The sequence below is a fragment of the Anas platyrhynchos genome, chromosome 2, assembly GCF_047663525.1.
Source record: "Anas platyrhynchos isolate ZD024472 breed Pekin duck chromosome 2, IASCAAS_PekinDuck_T2T, whole genome shotgun sequence".
Lineage (NCBI taxonomy): Eukaryota > Metazoa > Chordata > Aves > Anseriformes > Anatidae > Anas > Anas platyrhynchos.
Window position 1 is genome coordinate 90,262,871 of NC_092588.1, and position 20,816 is coordinate 90,283,686.

General features: G+C 42.8%; 1 protein-coding gene across 1 annotated transcript in view; it reads left to right on the forward strand.

The window, feature by feature from the left end:
* The window catches only part of BMP6 (bone morphogenetic protein 6), an 88,726-nt gene that overhangs the window by 51,989 nt on the left and 15,921 nt on the right, over nucleotides 1-20,816 (forward strand). The window contains exon 2 of the mRNA XM_027451601.3: nucleotides 10,273-10,465. Within this exon, the coding sequence (XP_027307402.1) occupies nucleotides 10,273-10,465 (193 nt within the window). The remainder of the gene's footprint in view (nucleotides 1-10,272; nucleotides 10,466-20,816) is intronic.

The following is a 20,816-nucleotide window of genomic DNA, read 5'->3' on the forward strand; positions in this document are numbered from 1 at the left end:
ACAGCCGGGACATGAATTGCAAAGAGCAAAGATGTAGAAGCCAAATGTCTGAAAATTAATTTGTGGGCAAGCAGCTCTGCTGGGAATTTTAACACATTCCCTTTTGTTCGTTTTAACTGCTGTTTTCAGGTCCCTGATCACTTAAGGAAAATGGTCAAGATAGGCTGAAAGTCAGAAATGCCTACTTACTGGGTTGCGTTTTAAATCAGTGAGGTTTAATTTCCTCAATTAATTGTTAACTTGTGCACTTCAAGTCAATTATGTGCTGTTACTTTAAGACCAGTTGCATGTAACTTTTAAATGCCTAGATCGTAAGGGTTGCTTTGTGTATCTGGTGAAACTGAGAGGGGGGGAAAAAAAAAAGGAAAAATATATAAAGAGGAAGAACTTGGCAGAGGCTGTCCCTTTTCCTGCTGGATGTTTTTCAGGTGAACTACCCAGCTATGCTACTGTGTTAAAGTCAGGCCAACTGTGTGGAACTAAGGATTATTCCACAAATCCCATTTTAGTAGTTCTTTTAATGGTGGTTTTCCTCGAGCCTTACTTTTTCCTATCATTTCCCACCCTGACTGGGATTCTCCCAGCTTCCCCAAAGCATTGTATCTCCCAGGCTTTTGATGCGCTGGGAGCTGCAGCCAGGAGCAGAAACTGTGTGCCCCATGGGTCCTTGCCTGACGTGGGGCTGCAGCCTCCAATCTCTTTATCAGATGGACAGAAGCATTCCAAGTATGCTTCTGGTCACTGGGGGATACGGGGATGTGAAAAATAATGGAAAAGGAAGGCTTAGAGAAAAGAGGCTAGGGAAACTGGGGCTTTTTGTCTTTTTTTTTTTTTTTTTAATTAAAAAAAAGTTTTTAACTTATTTCTTTTTAAAGATCTATTTATTTATTTATTTATTTTAAGAGATAAAATTCTCTATCCCTATGCAGGTTGTTAAAACAATGTGATACTTTTTTTTTTTTTTTTTTTTTTTTTAATTCAGTGGGTGTTGCAAGGGTGCTCTGGTATTTCTGAGTGGTCTGATGTCTTCTGAGCATCTGGCTCCTACAAGCGGCACGGGTTGTTCTAGTGCCATGGTGGTGCAAGACCCCAGTGGTGGTTCAGAGCCTCCAGTCCTAGTCAAGCCTTGAAGATATTTCCTCCAAATTGGTGTGCCAAACCAACGAGCAACAAATGGAAGTAGTGAGGGGGTTTGCTACCAAATCACACTATTCCTTAGACAAATACACATGACCAGGAGGAATGACCTTCAAATGTCTTCAAACTCATCACACCTTCTCTGTCCTCAGTCTTCAGAGCTGTAGCATCTTGTCCCCTTGACTCTCCCAGAGGGCTGTTTTTTGATCCCGTTGAACACTGAGAGCTTTTGAAATCTCTGTTCAGTGGTTTTACTTATTCTTAACCCTGCCATCATTTCTGCCCCCACTGGGTGTGGTATTTCCTGCCTTTCTTGTATCACTTTTCTCTTTTTGATAACAATTCTGTTGTCCTTCAGTTCTCTTTTTCTTATTGCCATTTTTTCACCAAGCACCCTGTGAACTCCTTAAAGCCCCTGTTCTTAATTGGTGCGTGGAGATGCTTGCTTTGGCCAGACACTGCATCATGCAGTCATTTAGCATTGGAGCCTTGTGTAAAATACTAAACACTAAATCTAATGCTCAGTGACACAACTTACGGTGTCCTCAGGTGTCACAAGTCACGTCAGTAATGCTCCAGTCGCAGCACAGTTGTGTAGGCTTTGGAAGAGCATTGCAAATTTTGAAGCATAGCTGACTTTTTTATGTGTATCAGTGTTCAAAGGACTTTTATTTAGTGATGGATTAAACATTTTCAATAATTTATAAAATCTTAAATGCTGCAGACCCTATTTTTACAGAGTGATTGTGTAGTGTCAGGAGATATCTTTTTCAGCTGGGCTATTTCATGGAAAACTGCCTGTGATGCAAAGAGATGAGCACTCAACAAAATGAATGTAGCTTGCAAACATTTTTATGTTCCCCACTTTCCTGTTTGCTGCTGGTTGATTTTCAGTCTTGCTGATCAATACTAAAGCTGTCTGGAAAAAAAGGGGAGAGGGAAATGTAATGAAGTTAAAAATGTTTTCCACTTTGCACAACTTCAGTTTTGAAATTTAGCTCAAGCACACAAGTGAATTGGTTGGGACTGCCTTAAATTCCTACTGAAGGGCAGATAATTTACAGAGAGGATGCAAGATAAGACAGGCGGCTGCTACACTGTTTAAAAATCCCTGAAAACATTTCAGGATCCGGTCGATGCGCCCTGGGCAGCTGCACAACTGCAGGGAGCTGCCACGTGAGCGGCGATTCCAGCAGCAAATGTAGCGTGACCTGTGTCAAGCCCGGAGGACAGGAAAAGCAGCCACGGGTGCAAACAAAGAGCCAAGGGAGAGCAGAGGAGCAGGGCAGGGGTGTCCTCGCCCCTCTGTGTGTGGCAGCAGAGTGCTGTTGGTTGCCTGTGGCTGCCACTGGGCGGGTGGCACTGGCTGCTCCCACAAACGCTGCCTCTGCCTGTACGAAGCTTGGCTGTGAAGTATGCATGGGGTTTGGAAAGCATAATGTTATTTTAATCATAAATTATTTGGAAACTTGATACAGAAATAGCTGCGGATCACTTATTCCAGAGGGGTGTTTTGTGCAGTCAGGGTCTTTATCAGCTTCTCAGTGGGAACTGCATTAATATTGCCACAAAAATGCAAACAGTAGTGCCTTTGATAAAGCAATTTGGCATCGCTTAAGCAGAAAGATGTTTTGTTTCCCTAAGATACAACACTGTTTTCAGTACAGGGACCTGGCATATGTGCCAGCATATGGAAAGAAAATACCAGTTTCATTAATGTTTGTATTCGGAAGCTGTGGGGAGGAGATGTATGAGGAGGCTGCCTCTGCAAAGAAGGGAACAGCACAGGAAGCCCAAAATTTAATACCGTGGATGAGATGCCCATGGTCTGCAGGCAGCCTCCCACACTTAGCCCCGTGAAGTATCCCTGGATGTCTCCCCTCCTTGCTTTCGCACATGCTGATGCAAGCTGGCCCCCAGTCCTGCCTGCTGCAGAGGGAACGCCTTGCTGGCCATACAGTAGGTGTCTTGGTGGAGAGTGTGGAAATAGCCTTTAGTATTCTCTGCTGTCCTATGGGTATTTTATGTTCAGTTAGTGCATTATTTTGATTTTTAGATGGCTCTCTGGTTCAGGAATCCTGAAAGGAAGCTGTTGTGCAACTGTTTTAATCTGATTTTACAAGTCAGTTCCAGCTTGATTCCCAGCACAAAGAGACAAAGAGGAGCTCAGTTGTATTTTTCATCCAAAAGTAGAAGGCCCTCCTCCTTTGAAGCTCTGCTGCAGAATGCTATGTTTAGAGAGTGATTTACTATTGTTTAAATTTAATCTCCATAATTACATTGGGGTTGGATTAATGACGGGTTATTTTTCCGAATCATTCTCTTCTGGCACTCGCAGCTCTGGAGTATAAAGCCAGGTTTTCATCGGATGTAAACTGGCATTGTTCCACTGAAGTTAGTGGAGTAATTCCACTTTATATTGTGGTGGCCCAGATGTGATATTACAGCCGTTTCTAAGAAAGCGCCCTTTTGGAGTTTTGTTGGCCTTGAATCTTTTATTACTATTTTTAATCTATCTAGGCATTAACTTCCAAATGCGTTACATTTGTGGTAGCGTAGCTAGCCCTTGTCTCTAGACCACCTCAGCTGTACTCAGAGGGACAAACAGCAGGTGTAATACTGAATTCAGCCATATGTATCTTGGCTTCTTTCTGTTTAAAAGCTGCTTTTATTGTGAAGAGTGTAAGCAGTTGCAAATGGGAAAGGCTCACTATTTATGTCCGGTGAGCTTCAACGTGCCCTTGTCTATCAGGAGAGAGCCTGGTCTGTTCATGGTGTCTGAGATGCAGTAATGCAGGTCCAGAAGAGGTGTTTAAGAGGCAGGAGAACTCAAGGAGGAAGAAAAAGACCCAGGGAGACATAACACATCTCACGGTGACATTAGAAACAGTGGAGAATGTGTTTGACATAGGGAATGGTGCTGCCACCATGATCATGGCTATGGAGAGAAGCAGTCTTTTCTGAGACCCTGAGGGGTTGTTCAGAGTTGCTGTGATCATGGAAGGCATGTAAAGATGCTAGGCTGACAGCAAGATGATCCCCACCTTGCTTTCAGACCTTTTATTTTAATGTCTCATCTCATCTTTCAGATCTTCTATTTGAAAGAATTTTCTTGCTCACTGTAAAATGGTCTGCTAATAGATCTTAGTTTGGAGAACGAGGAGATTTTGCTTTCTTTTGGGCCCTTACGGGAAAGAAGTGGTCAGTGCTATCCTCAAGGGGTAGCAGATTTGGAGTGTCATTGCAGTGGTAAGAGCACAGGGCTGTTGAGCCCAATGGCCATCTGGCAGTGGTGTGCACTACAGTTAAGTGTGAACAAGAGGCAACAGCAATACTTTCCCTGATGTATCCTCACTGCTTTGAGGAGCCAGCTGTTCTGCTTGCTGGCCTACAGATGCAACATCTGCAGGTGCACTCAGTGTACGACTCAATGCTTGTTCCCTGTAACAAGCAGAAAGAAGGTGTGAAGCTTTTTAGATTTCTCCTCTTCCCATTATAAGAAGTCAAATGGGTGCTTTGTACTCCTTGGGGTGTACTCTTTGTTCTTTTTTACACCGTATTTAGGAAATACTTTGTATTTTAGTAATAAAAGTCAGATTTAATCTGTAAGAGTTGCACTGTTTCCACAGTTGGGTTAACTGGGGGACTGGATGTATTTTTTCAGATTGACCTGGTATATTCAGAAAATCCAGACAAGCCTTCAGGTCTGTCCTGGACTTCTCTTCAGAGTTAAATAAAGACTTGATGCAGGTTCCAAACTCGTAGGTCCTGGTGCCTGATGGTCTAGATAAGCACACTTTTTGACACAGGAATCGAACCGTAAAACCCAAATGGAGACCAGGTCTTACACTGAAATGTACCTCATCTTGCATGTACAAAGCTTGCATGCCAGAAATCTTCTCTTCTGTCCTCTCCCACTATGCATCAGTTACTCAATTACTTACAAAAGTGCAGCTAACTTCTATATTAATCCTGACATATAATTTGATTCTTACTCCTTTTGCTGTTATTTATTTATTAGTTTTAGGGGCTTTCTCATTTTATTAGGGAGGGGGTCATGAAGGCTGAGAAGAAATGACTAGTAATATCTTGTATATGTACTCAAATTTAATTTCTGAATACTTGTGGAAAACCCACTCTCTATAAGCAGGTTATGAATTCTGGTTGCTTTTGCTGGAATGTGGTCCTACAAAGCCAAGTCGTTGCTGAAGCACAATTCAAAAGCTCAGTGCAAAAGGTTCTTCGGAAGTTTCAGGCTTGCTGGGGACAGGATGGACAAAGAATGCCACAACCCAAATAGTTGTGTGTCAACTATTTGTGTGTCAACCATGTCAACTCTCCTTCTCCTCCCCCTCCAAGGAGTCAGATTGCCACAGACATTATAACTATCTACCCAGATAATATATACATGTAAAATGTTTGCTTTTAGAGGTGTAGGTTTGGAGTATATACTTTAATTTTGTTGGCTTTAGCTCCTGGAGCTTGACCTAAAGACTTTCTTAAGACACTGTTGAGACTGTCACCTGAACACCTGACCTAACACTTTCTCAGCATCTGAGAACTTGAGAAAGACACCAAATATCATGACATGTTAGTCATGTTGTTATTCTAAAAGAAAATTGTGTTTAATTGGAAAAGACTGTTGTCCTGTTTCTGCTTACTAGTTACTTCAGATCCAAAGAAATCCTGAAAGCTCCTACATGCAAGAAGAGTTCATTTCAATGACTGTCATCAGGGTTAGATTCCCTTGGTGAAAGCTGCATGTGACACTCTCAAATGGAGGTAGGATGGTATAGTTACCAAGATAGATAAAATGTGTTAATTTCTTAATTAATTTTGTTTTTATTATTATCCTTGTGCAGTGCTTTTAAAGTAGCAAGTACTGTAAGCAGTATGTTATTTTTAAACTAAGGACATCTTGTGCTGAAATTGGCCATTGCAAAACTAGTTTAGAATTAGAATACACAAAATTCAAAACCACAGTAACCCTAATTTTGACATTCTTGCCTTTTTAACTGCTCAACAATAGTGTTGTGTTTGTATAGTATTTAAAAATATTTGTAAAGGGGAATGTAAAGAGCTACTGGCACAGTTCTCTGTTAACTGTTTGTGTGTGCTCATCCATTCTGCTCAGAGAGAGTTTTAATGAAAATTTGGGGGCAACTCCCGGAGCCCATAGTTTGGACCTTACTTTGCTTGTAACATGCAAACCTGGATCTGTAGCCTCCAAGGAACCACTTAAACCAATGGGTAATAATGCTTAGAATGAGGGTGACCCTGAGGATGAATTTTAGAGGGTTATAGTTTGTGTCAGTACCCTACCATCCCTATTTTAGCCTGGCTTGTTCCGGATGCGCTGGTGTTCAATCTGCCCAGCCATGAGCTGTCTGGTTTTCTCTGCAAGGGCTTTGTGAAGCTGGAACTTGCACACGTCCATCCTCAGGCAAAAATCAGCTTTGGATTGACCATGTTACTGGGCAGACCAACCTGAACAAATTCCCATTGGAGAGAAGGAAAAAAAAAAAAAAAAGAAAGAAAAGGAAAGCAGCTTGAGAAATGATTTCTCTTTTTTGCTGTTGCCTTGCATCTTGGCATGTGCCATCTGCATTTTAAATAATAGATCATCTGATGTGATGTAATGTGATAGCAATACAAACTGGGTAATCCTGGGAAGCAGCAGCTTGGGTCTTGTCTTTCCAAATTTTACTGTTCTAAAGCTTGACTTCTTTGTTCAAAATGAACTGTTTCCAGGGGGTAAAAAGCCCCCAGAGAAGAACTGTTGGCATTTTATATTTTTAAACTGTCTTGCTGAATGAAAACAGTTGATTATTAACTTGATGGGGTGACAATGAGTATATAGAACTTAAATATCTCACCACTCCCACAAAGAAAAAAAACCCACCCTCCATTGTATCATGGGAAGATACATAGCCAGAAAAACTTTCCAACTCGTTAAACTTTTATACTTACTTCATACAAGCTTAATGTAGGCTTTTTTTCCACCCTGTGATGATGCAGGGACACTGAACATATCTGAGAAGGATACCATATACATAAAGCCTTTCTGAATGTGCATTTCTTGTAAAAGAAAAAGCAAAATTACTTAATCTGGAGGATTAAAAAAGGTTTCCTTGTGTGTGTGTTTCAGGTTGTTTACTCTCCCAGCTCTGATAACAAAATCAGTTTGAATGCTTCCCCCATAAACAGTGTGGTCAGCTTCTGTGATTGTCTGGGGTGTTCACACAAGGACAGGGTGAAAGGAAGAACTTTTTAAAAAACAGGAAAATACTATTGTAACATATCACACAAGTTGCAAACTGGGAAAGGGTACTCAGAGTCAAAAGCTGTACCTGCATCTACTTTTGATGCTCAGTGGTGCGTGTTTAGGTGTTATTTTTTTTTTTTTCCCTTTGGTGGATGTGTTTGACTTTTTAGTAGAGAGGTAGTGCTATTTCCCTTTTAAACTGTGAATTTTGTAGCATAGGTCCACAAGTAACTGCAGAAGGTGGCTGTTCCCCTCACACCAAGCGCCGTGTCCCTGCTGCAGGCCAGGTGGGATGGCTCTGCACTGTCACTCTATGCCTTGGCAGGAGGTGTGGGGGCATTCCCATGGCTATTTCTCTCCTGTGTCATTGAGGTTTTCCTGCTCCCTGCCTGTCTCCCTGGCTTGGTTTTTGCCTGGGGTCTGCTGTTCATCCCAGTGGCATCCTTCCCCTTGTTCTTGTAGGTCTTTACCATGCACAGTGGGGCTGCTGCCTGTTGCCCTCAGCCATGAGCCTGGGGGAAAGCAGTCTTTCTGCAGTGCATTGTTCCCTCATCCCACTGGCAAGGCAGGAGGGGATGGGGGTTTCAGCAGGTTGTTGCACCCACAAGCAAGGACGTTACAAGTTCTAAATTGAGACTCGTTGCTTCATCCCCTCCATCTCTCCAAAACGGCTGGTGCAGACATTCCCTCACCGTTAATTACGTCCTCTCGCCTTATAGCAGCAAGCTACAAAGCCAGGCTGGGCACGTTGCTCTGCTGCAGACAGCTGAATGCAGCTTCTGAGTGGCTGGACCCTTGCAAGTTTCTGAAAATACGTCACCACTCTGTTTTGGGAGATGTGTTGTGCTTTGGGGCAACTCGGGCACTGGGCAGCTCAGGTCCCTTCCTGGCCAGCATCCACACAAGTCTCTCTAACTAGCCCAGCATTTTTGGGGTTGTTCCTGGTTAAAAGCAGGGACAAGTGCTTCAGAGGGTCACCCATAACTGGTGGGTAACTATTTAATTGCTTGGTGACATTGCATCATTTAATTTGGAGCAATCTGTGATGGAGATGCTGGGCATTACCACCTCCTTTCTGTAAGTCTCAGGGTGTTGTCACCCACAGCTTTCAGTCATTTCATGTCTAAACTGCTCAGTTAATAATGCTAGCGTGCCAAAATTGGCAGCAGCATCTGACTTTGACAGCAGTTTTGTTTGCCCTGTGGCAGCTTTTAAGGCAGCATCTCAAGGCGCGGTGTCCCACAAAATGCTCCATAGCAGTCATGTGGAGGTGAAAGGATTTCCAGGCGAGCTTCAAAGAGAAGGATGTGACTAAGTGTCTTACAGGGAGCCAGGATGCGCATCCAGCCAGATGAGGCAGCTCACACGAAAGGGCTGCCAAAGGAAAGGGAGAGGAGACAGATGAAACCGGGACTGGGGAATGAAGAGGAACAGGCAGTCGGGAAAGGTAGAGAGGAAAATCTCCACGGGCTGTTTCCAGCAGCCAGGAGAGGTTTCTGCTCTCCACGGAGGTCACCTGTGGGTAAAGCAGTGAAAGTCAGGCTTGTTGGCCATCATTCCTGGCTCTGCCACAAGCCTGTCTGTGAACAAGTCACTCTTCTTGTGACTCAGTATTGCATCTGCAAAACAGGGACTGTGGCTTGCCTCACAGACTGTTGTGACGGTAGTCTGGTGGATGCTCTTGCAGTTTGATGTCTCAGTGAGGAGCAGGGGAAAAAAGGCAACAAAAACTGAGCACAAAGACTGAAGTGAAAAGGAATCTGTGCTTCTATCACTGCCTTCTCTGAATTTAATCATATCTCTAATGGTAACATAATCATGACTGATCCCTCACTGACGTATGCTACTTCAGTTGCACGGGTGGGAATAGTATTTTGGTTTTAGTTTTCCTTCTCCCTAGGGCTTTAAAGATGTAATTATGCATGTTTATATAACATGTTAATGTTTTAAGCAATTACTAATAGAAAATTAGAAGAAATAATAAACAATAAATTCAAATCAGACTATAACTAGATGTAGTAAAGTACTATAAGAATGGGATGAGAAGTAAAGTTTTCAAAGGGAGCCTGAAACAGAGAAAATGCAAATCCTCAGGCCTGAAGAAGGAGGGCTTTTTGTTTGCACCTGTCTAAAATCCATACCTGACATTTTACCTCGGGAGGGTTGAGGCCATGGGGGATGACTACAGAAAGCAGAAGAGAGCACTTCTTCACAGCTCTCAGGCTCAGAAAAGCTCCTGCAAAGGAAGGAAAGCACAGTGTTTGGTTAGGTTTAACTCTTGAGATAAATGTCATGTTAATTGTACTCTGATCACAAGGAAGTCTGACAGCCAAAGCACAAATGTAGGTGCCACAAAGCATCTGCTTGTAGGACCATTATGGAACTGGTTGACCTTGTGCTAACGTTAATTCTGTCTTTGCCTTTCTGTTTTGCCTTAAAATGAAAAGAAGCTAATCATCTCCTCTGTTGGAAGAGAGGTGTGAGGCTTATGGAAATGCCATAAAAACATGGAGATACATAGGTGGAAAACGGTGGGGGAGGTCCCAGCCTCAGAGTTGTTGTGAGATGTTCTAAAAAGAAACAACATGCATGGTCGTATTTCACCTGTCAAAGCTGACTTTTCTCTAAAAAAAAAAAAATAAAATATTGAAATCTCAAAGGCATAGGCTAAAGAAGATGAACATCCATCTTCTCAAAGTACTGTAGGCTTTAGCTGCAGAAGCTTTTCTGGCACTTGGCAAGTCTGTGTTTGGAAAACAAATATGATTTCTGTTTTCTTGAAGGAACAGGTGGCAGCATGAGGAGACCTTTTGTTGTTAAATTTTAGTCATGGTTCCTTTTTTTCTTGTCTTCCCTCTCCTCATCTGCAGTTGAGTATGACAAGGAATTCACACCCCACCAGCGGCACCACAAGGAGTTCAAGTTCAATTTGTCTCAGATTCCTGAGGGCGAGGCTGTCACAGCCGCTGAGTTTCGGATCTACAAGGACTGCGTGGTGGAGAGCTTTAAAAACCAAACCTTCCTTATCAGCATCTACCAAGTGCTGCAGGAACATCCAAACAGGTAGGCAAGTGGGAGATAGACCTGTGGGGCAACTCTCTGCAAGGCTTGAAGGAAAGGCAATGGGATGAGATACCCCAAGCAGTGGTGGACCCCTTACCCTTTTGAGCAGAGGGAGGGGACCTAGGAGATGAGGAGGAATGGAGACAGGTCCCCAGACAGGTCTCGGAGCTGTCTTGGGTAGAGTGACCACGAAATGTTAGAGTTCTCTATTCTTAGCAAAGTCAGGAGGGGGACCAGTAAAACTGCTATCTTAGACTTCTGGAGGGCAGACTTTGAGCTGTTCAGGACACTGGTTGGCAGAGTCCCTTGGGAGGCAGTCCTGAAGGGCAGAGGAGTCCAGGAAGGCTGGGCAGTCCTCAAGAAGGAAATCTTAAAAGGCTCAGGAGCAGTCTGCCCCATGTGCCCAGAGACAAGCTGATGTGGAAGAAGACCAGCCTGGCTGAACAGAGAGTTGTGGCTAGTGCTTAGGGAAAAAAAGAGGGTTTATGATCTTTGGAAAAGAGGGCAGGCCACTCAGAAGGACTGTAAGAATGTTGTAAGGATGTGTAGGGACAAAATTAGAAAGGCCAAAGCTCATCTGGAGCTAAATCTGAATACTGCTGTTAAAGGTAACAGAAAATGTTTTTATAAATACATTAATATGAAAAGGACGACTAAGAAGAATCTCCATAGTTTACTGGATGGGGGGAGAAACTTAGTGATGAGAGACAAGGAAAAGGCTGAAGTGCTTAATGCCTTCTTTGCCTCAGTCTTTAGTGGCAAAACCAGTTGTTCTCTGGATACCCAGTGCCCTGAGCTGGTGGAAGGGGATGAGGAGCAGGATGTGGCCTTCACAATCCATAAGGAAATGGTTGGTGGCCTGCTACAACACTTAGATGTACGCAAGTTGATGGAGCCAGATGGAATCCATCCAAGGGTGCTGCAAGAACTGGCCAAGCCACTTCCCATCATTTATGGCCAGTCCTGGCTATCAGGGAAGGTCCCAGCTGACTGGTGGCTAGCAAATGTGATGCCAATCTACAGGAAGGGCTGGAGGGTAGACCCAGGAAACTATAGGCCTGTTAGTTTGATCTCCGTGCCTGGGAAGCTCATGGAGCAGATTATCTTGAGTGTCATCACGTGGCACTTACAGGGCAACCAGGTGATCAGGCTCAGTCAGTGTGGGTTTATGAAAGGCAGGTCCTGCTTGAAGAACCTGATCTCCTTCTATGAAAGTGACGCACTTAGTGGATAAGGGAAAGGCTGTGGATGTGGTCTACCTTGACTTCAGCAAGGCTTTTGACACCATTTCCCACAGCACTCTCACAAAGAAACTGGCTGCTCCTGGCTTGAACTGGCGTATGCTCCGTTGGGTTAGAAACTGGCTGGGTAGCCAGGCCCGAAGTTGTGGTGAATGGAGTTAAATCCAGTTGGAGGCCAGTCACTAGTGGAGTCCCCCAGGGCTCAGTACTAGGGCCAGTTCTCTTTAATATCTTTATCGATGATCTGGATGAGGGGATCAAGTGAACCCTCAGTAAGTTTGCAGATGACACCAAGTTAGATGCATGTGTCGATCTGCTTGAGGGTAGGAAGGCTCTGCAGGAGGATCTGGATAGGCTGGACCAATGGGCTGAGGACAACCGTATGAAATTCAACAAGGCCAAGTGCCAGGTCCTGCACCTGGGGCACAACAACCCCAAGCAGAGCTACAGGCTGGGAGATGAGTGGTTGGAAAGCTGCCTGGTGGAGAAGGACCTGGGAGTATTGGTTGATAGTCGGCTGAATATGAGCCAGCAGTGTGCTCAGGTGGCCAAGAAGGCCAACAGCATCCTGGCTTGCATAAGAAGCAGTGTGGCCAGCAGGGTTAGTGAAGTGATTGTCCCCCTGTACTTGGCTCTGGTGAGGCCGTACCTCGAGTACTGTGTTCAGGTTTGGGCCCCTTGCTACAAGAAGGATATTGAGGTCCTCGAGCGAGTCCAGAGAAGGGCGACGAAGCTGGTGAGTGGTCTGGAGAACAAGTCTTACAAGGGGTGGCTGAGGGAACTAGGTTTGTTCAGCCTGGAGAAGAGGAGGCTCAGGGGCGACCTTATCGCACTTTACAGATACCTTAAAGGAGGCTGTAGTGAGGTGGGTGTTGGTCTATTCTCCCATGCGCCTGGTGACAGGACGAGGGGTAATGGGCTAAAGTTACACCATGGGAGGTTTATGCTTGATATTAGGAAGAACTTCTTTACTGAAAGGGTTGTTAGGCATTGGAATGGGCTGCCCAGGGAAGTGGTTGAGTCACCATCCCTAGAGGTCTTTAAAAGACGTTTAGATGTAGAGCTTAGGGATATGGTTTAGTGGAGAACTGGTTAGTGTTAGGTCAGAGGTTGGACTCAGTGATCTTGTAGGTCTCTTCCAAACTACATGATTCTGTGAGAGGTTGTTGCTCTGGGCCGCTATGTGCTGTCCCCAGGAGGTCTGAGCATGGGTGTTCATGCTTGATAGTAACCTGTCTGGTACACGTGTACAGGACATGTCACTGCACGGTCCTTCTCTTGTGGGAAAAGGGCGTGGCAGAGCCCTAAATGGGGCTCAGCCACAGAAAGTCCCCGGTATGACCTTTTTGACGTCTTGGTATACAGCAAGAATCTGATGCAAGGCAACAGTTTTAAACCAAAGATGATGTATGCTTGCATTGCTCTTGCATACTGAAGTCCATGTATCTCCTTTCAACTTGATACTACCAGAGTAAAATCATAGTGTTATTGCAATTGATTGTGATTATTGCAGCCTTGATCTGCTGTCCACTAGACTGACACTGAGGTAAATAGAGCAGAATAAAGTTCAGCATGCTGATACAAGGACAAAATCACTCCTGGACTTTCAGTGGCCATGAGGTAGGTGAAAGAGAGAGGCTCTGAGGGTTCAAACTGACAGATGAAAAAAACAACAAAGTGCAACCTTGACTGATTCATTTCAAAAGAATAATGTTTCTGATGAGGGAGGGAACATGCAAGGCTGGGGAACATGTGGTCAATTAAATGTCAGAGTAACACTGTGGTACAAAAGTGCTTCCTTGCTTCTGATGAAGCATGTCAGGATGTCAGGATTTTAACTGTTACTCTGCTGATGAATAATTATAATAAAAAAGGGAATGAGAAATAACAGTGTTTTAAAAAGCTTCATCTCTTTTCTGTGAAGATTTGCTACATATTTTCCTTTCTGGCCCATCTTTCTCCAGCCTTTCCCCTGATACCAGTTGTAGAATCTACCTTTGAAGAGTTCATCAAACAGCTACCAGTTGTTCTGTGGGGACTCTGGCCTTTGGGGAAATAGAGAGAAATACTGCATATATAGTTATTAGTAAAAGATGTGTTTTACAGTAGTGTTGTTCCCTTTGCCCTTTGAGTTGCAGGTTGGCTGACGTGTCTTCTGGGGAATACCTCAGTGCCCACTTAAAGAACTGAAGAAAGTCAGATGGTCATGCAGATTCCATAGATATTAGCTGTATTGTTCCTTTATGGTTTCATAGAGTGAAAAATTGTGAGTGTTGGTTCATTTTAGATTTCACAAATACAGACCCATCTCTGGAGCTGGAGGAAAATCTCTACCAAGCATCTATGGAAGTGGTAGATATGCAGTTTTGTGATGGTCAACAAAGCAGGACACAGAGCATGTCAGGTTTGCGGTTGCCTCTTGTAAAAAGACACATTAACTTTCATGTGTGTATCACGCTATTTTAGAGCAAACTGAGCAAGCGAGTAATGTACTTCAAGAAAGAGAATAAAGCACAAGGTAGACATACATCCTTCCTAACAAATTCATAAAATCTTTGTTCAGAAGGTGGCTGGTTTTTTATACAAAACTGTACTCTCACCTTGTATCTTTATATTAAACACACCACAAATGTGCGCAGTGAAGATCAGGCACATCCCTTGGCTCTGGGTGCTTCAGTCTTCACGCATGCTGGGCACTGCCAGGTGGAGACCTCTGTACGTCCAGGGCAGAGACAGCATCTCAGACAGGTCACAAGGGAGTTCTCAGCCTGGAATTGGTGAACATTTCGGGTCTTTTGTCATGGTCCTCCTTGCTGCTACCACTGGCTGTGCCGTTGGGACTGGGAATGGTGAGGCAGCTTCCTCTAGGTCCAGACCGCCAGCAGTTCACCATCCCTCCTGCCACGGGCCCTGCATGAACTGCTGACCCAGAGATGAGTGTCTGTAGTTCATTGCTAACCTCTGACTCATCCAGTCCCTCCAGACTCCCTTTTTGTTTCTTTTTCTTTTTTTATTTATTTATTTTTGCTGGTGGGAATGAGGGAGACGTTTGGCTAAAGGAACTCATGCTTCGGATGAGACTGCGGGACGTGTCACGCTGTCTGCGCAGAGAGGGGCAAAACACGGCTCATTGATTTTTGCAGCTGTAAAAAGGAGATGTCCCTTTTCACCCTTCGTACTTTTGCCCCAAAGGACTATTTCATGTATATACAGAATATAAAAGCACATATGAAAACATGCATTTGTGTATAAATATGTCCACATGTAGGTATTCTTTGTATGTATCTATATATAAGAGTATATATATTAATATATATTGTCTTCTCTAGTAATTATTCTCTCTATATTAAAAGTATATAGCTGTTAAAAGACAATTAATATCTTAGAAGCTGCTTACCACCCTTCAGCCTTCCCTTCAGTGTAAGTTCTGACTCTGCTGGATATTGTTGCTGCTGTAGATTCAAACATACATGTACAGCACTGCTAATACTAAAACATTTTATTTAGTCGTTCTCTAGTATCTTTTCATGGAGGAAAAAGTATTGATTTTTTTTTTCCTCAGATTCTTCTGGGATGCCTTAAGGAGCTGTATTCTTTGAGTAGTTTTTATTTTTGTCATCAGTTCACTTGCTTTTACTTTTGTCTCGGTGGATTAATTTGTAGCGTAATATTTTCCTTTCCTGTTGAAAATGGTAGAAGGTTAAAATCCAGAATAGCACTATTTTTTTTTGAAGAAACTTGATAAATATTTGTAAGGCTTCTGCTGCACTTTAGCAGACATCTAATGAGCCAGAAAAAAACAGCTGCCTTTGACTTAAAAAACAAAACAAACAAACAAAGTTCTGTCACACTTCCTTTAAAATAATCGCTTGAATAACAGCCTAATATTTCCTGACATTTGACAGCATTTTATTGCATAAAGAAGAGTCTGCACAGATCTCAAATTCTAGCTCATGAGCTAGCAGGTAAAACATAAGGAGTTGAAGTAGCACCTTTCTTCATCTTGTTCTGTTGGGAAGTACTCCTTCTGGTCAGGAAAACTCATCTTTGAAGGCCACAGAAGATGTTTGTTCAGTCAACAGTGGCGACCACTATGTTAATCTTGGATTTTACGGGGTTAACAGTTGTCTGCAACAGTTATTTGTAGCTAATAAAATATTTTCCAGTGCAAATAATTCTTGCAGGTGCAGCTGGAGTGCATGGATTTTAACCAGCCCTTCCCAAAAGAAAGGCAGTGTGCACCTCCAGGGAAAAAATATATATAAATTAAAACAACAACAACAACAACAACAACAAACAACTGCCCATTCCTCTCAAAGAAATGAATTTGGGAGTGCAGGAGATAAGTAATAAGGAAGATTTAGTAAACACAAATCATCATCTTAATCTCACAGCATGGAAGTATTCCTGTGCTCTGATGAAGTATATTGAAGTGGCTTAATTCAGTATTACTCGAGCAAAAAAATGATCATCAGGGGAGTAAGAGTGTCAGTGTGTGAACCCATACAAGTATGGGTTCTGCTTAGCAGAATCACACAGCATTACTGGTAATTCCCTAGGGCACAGTACAAACAAAACAAAACCTGAGACTTAAAATTTCTACCTTCTACTAAATTATCAAACCTATTTTTGACAGACAGCATAGATGAGACTAAAAACAAGGATTATATAGGGCCATTTGAGACTGTCTCCCAGGTAGGGGTGTACACAAAGAGTGGATGATCAGAGATCAAAGCTTATTGAAACAGCAGGAAACCTTCAGGGAGCCACTCGGCACTCTCTGTGTTAAAAGCAATCAGAAATATGGAAGCGATACTCGTGAGTCTCCAGGCAATGAAACACATATTGAGGACAGTGTGGTTTAAGAACATTCTCTCTTCAAAAAGAAAACATTTTTAATACTGACTCACTTGTGTCAGTAATATTTTCATCTCTCCATTCCTTCCACCCTTTCGTAAGGTCAAAAAACATAGTGCCTAGAAACTAAACTTTTGTTTTATAACCAAGCCACAGCTAGCGGCCACGTTCTGTCATAACACAAACTGTTGGAGATGCCAGTGGGATGCGGAGAAGAGATTAATGAAACCTTCAGGACAGGTCAGCGTGGGTTTCTGACAGCATGGAGCACGTGTGAAGCAGCGCTGGGGTGGCCTCTGGTTTGCTGTGGGTGGGATGGATTTGGGCATTCAGATGGGCTGTGGTGGCTGATGGTGGGAGTCAGAATGGGTGATGATGTGTCCACCAATGGGTGATGGTGTGGCTGCTGCCCATCAGAGACCAGGCTGTCTGAAGGCTGGTGTGGAATTTTTCTTATTATTTTTTTTTCTTTATCAGTATGTGTCAGAAGCAGGGATGTCAGCCAAAGCACCAGTTTAGGAGCACAAGTGGTGCTAGCTTTTCGGTGCTTGTTCCACCGTGGGCACAGCTGTTGGGACATTGTGTTTGGGCAGGAGGGAGCTATGCTCTCCTCCCTATGGTGATACACGTGCACAGCTACATGTAGGCTTGTTTCTGAGGTGAAGCACCAGTTTTGGGGGAGACCAGCAAAGCCCTCTGTGACTTCTGATACCTTTTGGGTGTGGATTGCCGTGTAAGCTAAACCTTTGCAAGGGAAAGGAGGAAATGAGTTTGTCTCTGGAAACAGATCATTAATTTCTTTCTCGAAGCTTCCTCAATCTCACCCAGCGAGGTGTCAGGTCAGGAGTGAGGAGGGAAGGCAGTTTGTGGCTGATCAAAGATGTTAGTCCTTGGTTTGGATCATCAGTGTGTTTTCAAGTGTAAATATCCTGTTAATGCAGACCTCAAAACACTCCCACACTGTCCAAACAACTGATCTATGAAAAACACAGCGGCCTGTGCTAGTGATCAAAGGAAGATACGGTACCTTAATGGTCAAAGTTTATTAAACAGATTCATTTGCACCTGGAATGAAAAGTGAAGACTGGAGAAAGATTCCTCCTATGTGATAAAACACATGTGGGCATCAGCGTGCCCTCCCAAGCCACCATCTAAGGACCGTGCTCCTCTGCTGAGCACAGCTGCTCAAGAGTTAAGGCTGTCATCGTTTTTTTAGCTGCCAGTTACAGTGGTAATAAAGTCTTCCTCTTTGCAACAGGATATTTATACAAATACGATCCGAGCTTCTAATCTAAAGGGCAAATTGATTTGCCGGCAGTGTTTATAGCTTAGAAAATAAATATCTGTCCTCAACTGGATTTTGGACTGGGTTGTGTAACACAAATGACAAAGCTAGCATCAATCTGTTTCAAGTTAGGGTCAGGTTTGTATATAGTGTGCATATATTTGTATATGATAGAGCTGTTTCCATGATGCTATAGAGAAGTGTCTGTCAGCATTTCAGTTCAACTCCCACCAAGCGTATGTGATTTGTTGTGTTTTAGGGTGGTTGTTTTTAGTAGTTTAAAAGTCAAAGTTATTCTGGATGAGACTTACCGGTTCCATAACCAGCTGGCTTTTTCTACCAAAACTAAAGAATGCTATATAAATAACTGCCTTCTTTCTTCTCTTAAAGATAAATACTTCCCATTTACACTCTCCTCCATCTTCATGGCTCAAATTGCATTTAAATGCTGAGGTGTGGTACTTTTAATTATCACTACAACTAGAACGTCCCTTGGTGTCCTTATATCCTAATCAAGGAAATGAGAAATATGTGTCCTATCCTGACTTTGGACTATTTTTTTTTCTTTTTTACTGTTCCTGTTGGTGAAATGTTCATTCCCTAAAGCTGTGAAGCTCACAACCTTGAGCTGGGTGTGGAGAGACACCTTTGTACTCAAATATCAGTGTTGGCTTTGCTGGGGCTTATCACGGATGTGTAGGCTGAGCTTCCCCCAGCCTTGATGTGGGGGAACCATGTCCTCCATCTCTAGGCTCTCACTTTCCACTCTGCCAGATGCAGCCTTAAAACAGGACAGCTTTTTCAACACGGGAGTTTTTAATCAGATGGAGCACTGGTTGTGTGAGCAGTATGAAGACAAGCTTACCTACCTCTCCATTCTGGTGTGTCCCTGTGCTCCATTTTATGCTTTTTCCTGCAAATTAGTTCCCAGTTGCTGGTTTCCTATTCCATCTTGGAAGTAGCTTCATCTGCAGGCTGACAGTGCCTAGTATTTCTTTCCTTATTTCTAATGAATTCTTATAGGACGTGCATATCTCTTCCCCTGGCCCAGAGATGGTATAGATTCTTCAAGACAGTTAAACTGAGGTTTTTTTTTTCTTTTCCCTAAAATGATAGAGCTTTCCATGGCAGCTCATTGCAGGTGCTGGCATTCCTTTGCCTGAAGCTCTGTGTATGAATGGGTGCTGATGGATGAGATTTTCCACGGTGCTTTTAACTCTCTGCAGTAATGGTCATTTAGACATACTAAGTTGTTAAGGTTTTATGTATTATCTGTTGACAGTATTTTCTTCTACGTAAGCTCTATATACCATATGTTCTACAAGCAATAAACATTAAAAAAATCACAGTAGGACTTACATCTCTTGAAAGGTGGTGGATCCAAAGTTTTTAAAAGGCTGTGATGATTTCAAGGTTTTATCTACAAGAAGCTTCATTCAACTCAGTAAGGCTGCATCTGTTGTGAGTACAGTTATTTGTCATTAGTTGATGATAAGAGCAAATCATCTTGGTAGCTTGCTATGTACAGAATAATTTTTATACAAGGTCAGTATCTGTTCAAGCTAAAGACTCTGATCCAGTGTACACAGAAGAGTATTTAGAAAGTGTGTTAATTAAAATGTAAATCCCACACACTTCTGTTCAAAATTCCCTTTTGAGAAACTGCTGTTAGGCAGTCTAGACTATTATGTCAACTTGTCTTTGAAGAAAAGTAAACAAAAAGGTTCAGCTGAGGAAAGTTTTAGAGACTTAGAGTAATTAATGCTTTGGTAAATGGCTGTTGATGCGTAACAATCCTTTAAACACCTGGGTAATTGCGAGCTTTGAAGTTGGGCCAAAAACGTTGTTCTGAGCTCTGTAATTAAAATAAGAGGCCTTTAACTTGGTCATTTTGAAGGTGAGAGTTCTGTTTATTCTCACTGTCTCCCTGTAAGACTTCTGCCCGATCAGGGAAAAAGGCCAGGGAGGGTGGGAAACTAAAAAACCTAGCTCAACATATGCTTCTTTAAATTCAGCTTTTTATAGCTTTGGTGTTTTTCCTGTAGCAAAGTTCCATGTTGTAATGTGTACCCAGAACAGAGAAATTATTTTAATGCAAACATTTCACTAAGTATAGCAACTGAGATTAACCACTTGACCTGGTTACTAATTTGAATAAATTCTAATCTAATTAGTATTCAATTAAAGTGAATTAACACCCAGAAACATTTTGTTGAAAGGTTTACACAGAGGTTTCAGTTAACAAAATATTTATTTTGGGGGGGGGACAGGGAGGAACTGGAGTTAAACGCAAGCTGTTTCTCCTATAAATGCCCGGAGTACATGATTGGGATGCCGGTGTTAAGAATAGTAGTTGTATTTGATATTTATATCTGACAAATCATATTGCTCTCTGGGGACGCTGGAGCTAAATACTGCCTTCTGAATCACACAGGCCACATTTCTCCGGTAAATTGTGTACTTCTTTCTGTTTATTGCAGCCACTTGTGATTGCTCTGTTGACCTTAGCTTCCCAGTCCTCCTCCAGAATCCTCTGAGGGCCATGGAAAGACTTCCATTTCTTTCTTGGTATTTGAGACCATACTGCATGGCCATGATCCAGAGCAGAGAGCTCCAGGTTTGAGTTAGGAATCCCTAATTTGCATCTTCCCACTTAATGTCCGCTCTTGTCTCAGGAGAGTTTTTTAGCTCATTGCCTCAGTTTCTCCCACACACTAGTTTTCCTTTAATAATATATGTTATGCCTGCAACACACTTATTATGCAAGTCATTAATTAAACTCATTCAGGTTAGGCATGCTGAAAATAAAGGTGAGATGGTCGAGCATTGTAGTAACAGTGAGATATAAAAACAGTTGTTATATAATATTGTATACCAAACTATCTCCTCTAGGTTAAGCTGCTGGCACCAGATTTTTATTTTTTTTTATATATATATCCAGCAACACCCTTTGGCTTGCAGGAGCTCC